Source organism: Lactuca virosa, chromosome 9, assembly GCF_052849685.1.
Source record: "Lactuca virosa cultivar CGN04683 chromosome 9, Lactuca_virosa_CGN04683_v6, whole genome shotgun sequence".
NCBI lineage: Eukaryota > Viridiplantae > Streptophyta > Magnoliopsida > Asterales > Asteraceae > Lactuca > Lactuca virosa.
Genome location: NC_136434.1, coordinates 207,969,778 through 207,973,800, shown reverse-complemented (window position 1 = coordinate 207,973,800; position 4,023 = coordinate 207,969,778). Strand labels below are relative to the sequence as shown.

Here is a 4,023-nt window from a genome sequence, read left to right as displayed (position 1 = left end):
AGACTATACATACCTTCTTTTTTGGAACAAGTTTACAACCTTCCAAAGCAAAAACTCTTGAAGTTCTATAATTGTGGGTGGATACTTCCCAAATACGAACCTACACATTAATTAAGGGTTTAGGTCATTTTTGGTTACTTAACTTTTGGTTTTGTGTTTATTTGGTTACTTAACTCTTTTTAAGTTTTAAAAGGTCATCAAATTTTGGGCTTTGTGTTCATTTAGTCACTTAACTTTTGGATTTGTGTTCATTTAGTCACCTAACTTTTAAAATTATGTTCATTTAGTCACTAAACTTTTGAAAAATTTAGAAGTTTAGTGACTAAATAATCACAATTTTAAAAGTTAGGTGACTAAATGAGCACAAATCCAAAAGCTAAGTGACCAAACCAAAAGTTAAGTGACTAAATGAACACAAAGCAAAAAATTTGATGACTTTTGAAAACTTAAAAAGAGTTAAGTGACCAAATGAACACAAAACCAAAAGTTAAGTGACCAAAAATAACCTAAACCCCATTAATTAAACACCACAAAGAAGAAATTGGCGAAATCTAATAAATTAATAAAATTGAGAAGACACTCAAAATTGCCAAGATATACAAATTAAAAAGCCTTTTGACATTCAAAGATACTCACACTTGAAAATCTTATACATAATAATCACCATAGGATACATCACTGATGGGCGATCACTCAAAGGAAACATTGAAGATCAAATATGAAATGCAAGAGTATTTGGACAAAATGTGACATAACTGAAAGTACATTTCTACTTTTTGTATTTAGCCCTTCCAAAAGTTGCATCACGTACAATGATATCAAGCAATAGGAAGTACATGAGTGTTGCTACAACATGAACCACTTCCATAACATAATCATAAAGATATTAACTCAAGAAAATAAAGATCACAAGATTAAGTGAAATAATTTCTTGATATTGCATAAGGGTTAAAATCTACACATATTTAACTCATTTTCCGGGCACAAAGTTGGTAGCATAAGCCCAAGCATTGTTAGCAACCGGGTCAGCAAGATGGTCAAACAAATTCTCAATCGGACCCTTCCCTGTAACAATAGCTTGAACAAAGAATCCAAACATAGAAAACATCGCCAATCGACCATTTTTAAGCTCCTTAACCTTCAATTCAGCAAAAGCTTCTGGGTCATCAGCCAATCCAAGCGGGTCAAAAGACCCACCCGGATAAATCTTATCAAGCCCTTCGCCAAGCGGACCCCCACCAACCCGGTACCCTTCAATGAGTCCCATGAGGACAACTTGAGATGCCCAGATAGCAAGAATGCTCTGTGCATGGATCAAATTAGGGTTTCCAAGGTAGTCAAGGCCACCTTCTGAGAAAATCTGGGAACCCGCCTTGAACCAGACTGCTTCACCGAATGTGACACCGTTTTTGGAGAGAAGCTCGGGGAAGACGCACCCGAGTGCACCGAGCATGGCCCACCGAGAGTGGATCACTTCGAGCTCACGGTTCTTGGCAAATGTCTCCGGATCAGCTGAGAGTCCGGCGGTATCCCACCCGTAGTCACCGGGGAATTCACCGGTCAAGTATGATGGGGTTTGCTCGGAAAATGGGCCCAAGTACTTTGGACGATCCGGTCCATACCTGTTTAAAGATGGTAATTACAGTTAGTTAGTTCTGGTAGCGATATATGAATTTGGAAACAAGAAGAACATCGATTTGTGAGTTTTACCAAATGCTTTGTGGTGCACTTTTGACTGTGCGGCGCATGGTGAAGCGGCCACCATTGAAGCTGCCAATCTTCTTGACAAGCTCGTTTTGTGGCTTCAATGTTGCCTGGCCGGCGAATGCTGACTGTTGGATTGCAGAACTTGCCATTTGTTTGAGGATATAGAAGTTATATTACTTTGTAGAGTGTATGTGTAGATAGTGGCGATCTATTGTATATAAATTCAACAAGACTGGTGGATTAGGATGCGTACAACTCAGCATCACTCTGATTGGTTAATTGGATTTGGTTTCAGATTTTGAGAGGTGGGATGGCGCCATGGCGGTCCTTCTTCTGCCATGTGGGTCTCAGTTTCTTGGTGCGTCCATTTGAGCCACCAAATATAAAACGAATAATAGAGTAGATTACAAGTGTACTACAACCCCACCCCCTCCCCCACGGTTCCCCACAACTGATAAACCATACCACCAATGAGAATAATGGAAAATCTAAAAATCTAATTTTAATTATCCGTGGCTAGTCGATAAAGTTTACTATCACCAAAGTTTAATCAACAAAAGCAACAAATTTGTTGCGGTTTGTCAATGAAAATTTAGCAACCAAACAGCGGCGGACAATATTAATAGATACGAAAATATTAACATAAACGACCTACAAATTACCAAAACACCAAACTACCAAAATATCAACTTAAACAAAAACACCATATTAATAACCAAACTAATACTAAACTACCAAAGTATGAGCATACAACAAAATACCAATAAAATGATTTCCAAACTAGCAATTAAAAAAAATATATCAACATAAACCAACATATCAAATTAACATTTACAACCAACCAAGGATCAACAAAAACCAAAATAACAATTACCAAACCACCAAAGTTTGCATATAAATAAAACTACCAATTAGCAAAGTTTATAATTAAATAATCAATATAAACCAAAATTACCACACTAACATGCATTCATCGATCCTAAGATGAAACTTTCAAATTAAATAAACTACTTTTACGCCAAATGTCTTTAACATGACCCCTTCGAGCACACATAACCTTTTCAAATACAACTCGCTTGTCTATGGGATGGGTAGCTTGAGGAGACACGAAGGCTTGTGTTTGTTCCGCAAGCTCTCATGCTAAAGCGTTATGTATTTTACAAAGATGAAAAATAGATTAATATACTTGCTATTTAATGAAAAAACAATGTACTTCTAACTTTAATAAAAAACAATGATATAGTTTGCTTTTAAGCATTAAACAATATACATATAATTTTCAGCAATAACCACTTACAAATTATTGCTTGACTATTGGGCTGTCCAATGTCACATCTTTATCAAAGCATCGTGAAAGGATCGGGCTCTAATCGCTTAACATTAAAAACTAGATTATATTTTAAATAAAAAATTATATATATATATATATATATATATATATATATATATATATATATATATATATATATATATATATATATATATAGAGAGAGAGAGAGAGAGAGAGAGAGAGAAAAGTTCAAATGAGAACCCTAAAAGGTTAAGAACCATCTAAGAACCATACTTATTAAATTTAACCCACTTTTTACATAATACTAATTATATTCAAAATCAGATTTAGACTTGGATTTGGTCTCTCTCTCTCTCTCTCTCTCTCACATCAAGCTTCAATAACTCAACTAATGTCTCCTTTTGATTTCCACCACCGGTTACTCCTCAACTGCAGCCACAACCGCCAGGGACGACGATGCGACCTCCGACGACCACCACTGTCGATGATCCGATGACCGTTGCTGCTGATAACATCAAACCACCATCAAATCTATAACATCATGTCAGCTACTGCCATTACAGTCGAACCGAAGCCTTCACTGTTTGTGACGAGCATCTAACCTCCGACGACCTCCATTGTTGTTGTTTTGGTTAACCGTCTTCATAACCATCGACGTCAGCCTTGTATACCTTTAGATCTGTGAGTTATGCTTCATTTCTGACCACCTTCCGACCCCTCACCTCTCCAAACCACCTTCCGACCCCTGACCTCTCCAAACCACCAAAAAACATTGTGTCGCCTCTCTCAACCTTTTAGATCTGAAGCCAAAGACGTCGGAAAAGTCATCAACTGCCATCAATCTTTCAGATCTGAAGCAAAAACACACCTCTTTCTCGGATTTGGTTAGATCTGGTTAGATCTGATGTGTTTGATGCAATTTCAAGCGTAGATCTTGTTAGATCTGAAGTCAAAGGCACAAGGATTTCTCAAATCTGGTTAGATCTGTTCAGATAGACTATAAGAAACATGACAATCTCAGATCT

General features: G+C 36.9%; 1 protein-coding gene across 1 annotated transcript; it reads right to left on the bottom strand.

Annotated features, from left to right (window-relative positions):
* Positions 1 to 914: 914 nt before the first annotated feature.
* On the bottom strand, positions 915 to 1,911 carry LOC145137513 (chlorophyll a-b binding protein 5, chloroplastic-like). Its single transcript, XM_079071637.1, has 2 exons — positions 1,711 to 1,911; positions 915 to 1,622 (listed from the first exon to the last, which is right to left on the bottom strand). Exons 1-2 carry the CDS (start codon positions 1,854 to 1,856, stop codon positions 971 to 973), a joined length of 798 nt encoding a protein of 265 aa, XP_078927763.1. The 5' UTR covers positions 1,857 to 1,911; the 3' UTR covers positions 915 to 970.
* Positions 1,912 to 4,023: the final 2,112 nt, after the last annotated feature.

Excerpts from the sequence above, each read along its gene's own strand:
- LOC145137513 (XM_079071637.1), bottom strand. The coding sequence starts at position 1,856 with ATGGCAAGTTCTGCAATCCAACAGTCAGCATTCGCCGGCCAGGCAACA. Across the intron at positions 1,623-1,710 it reads AGTGCACCACAAAGCATTTG|GTATGGACCGGATCGTCCAA; the intron begins GTAAAACTCACA and ends ATCTTTAAACAG.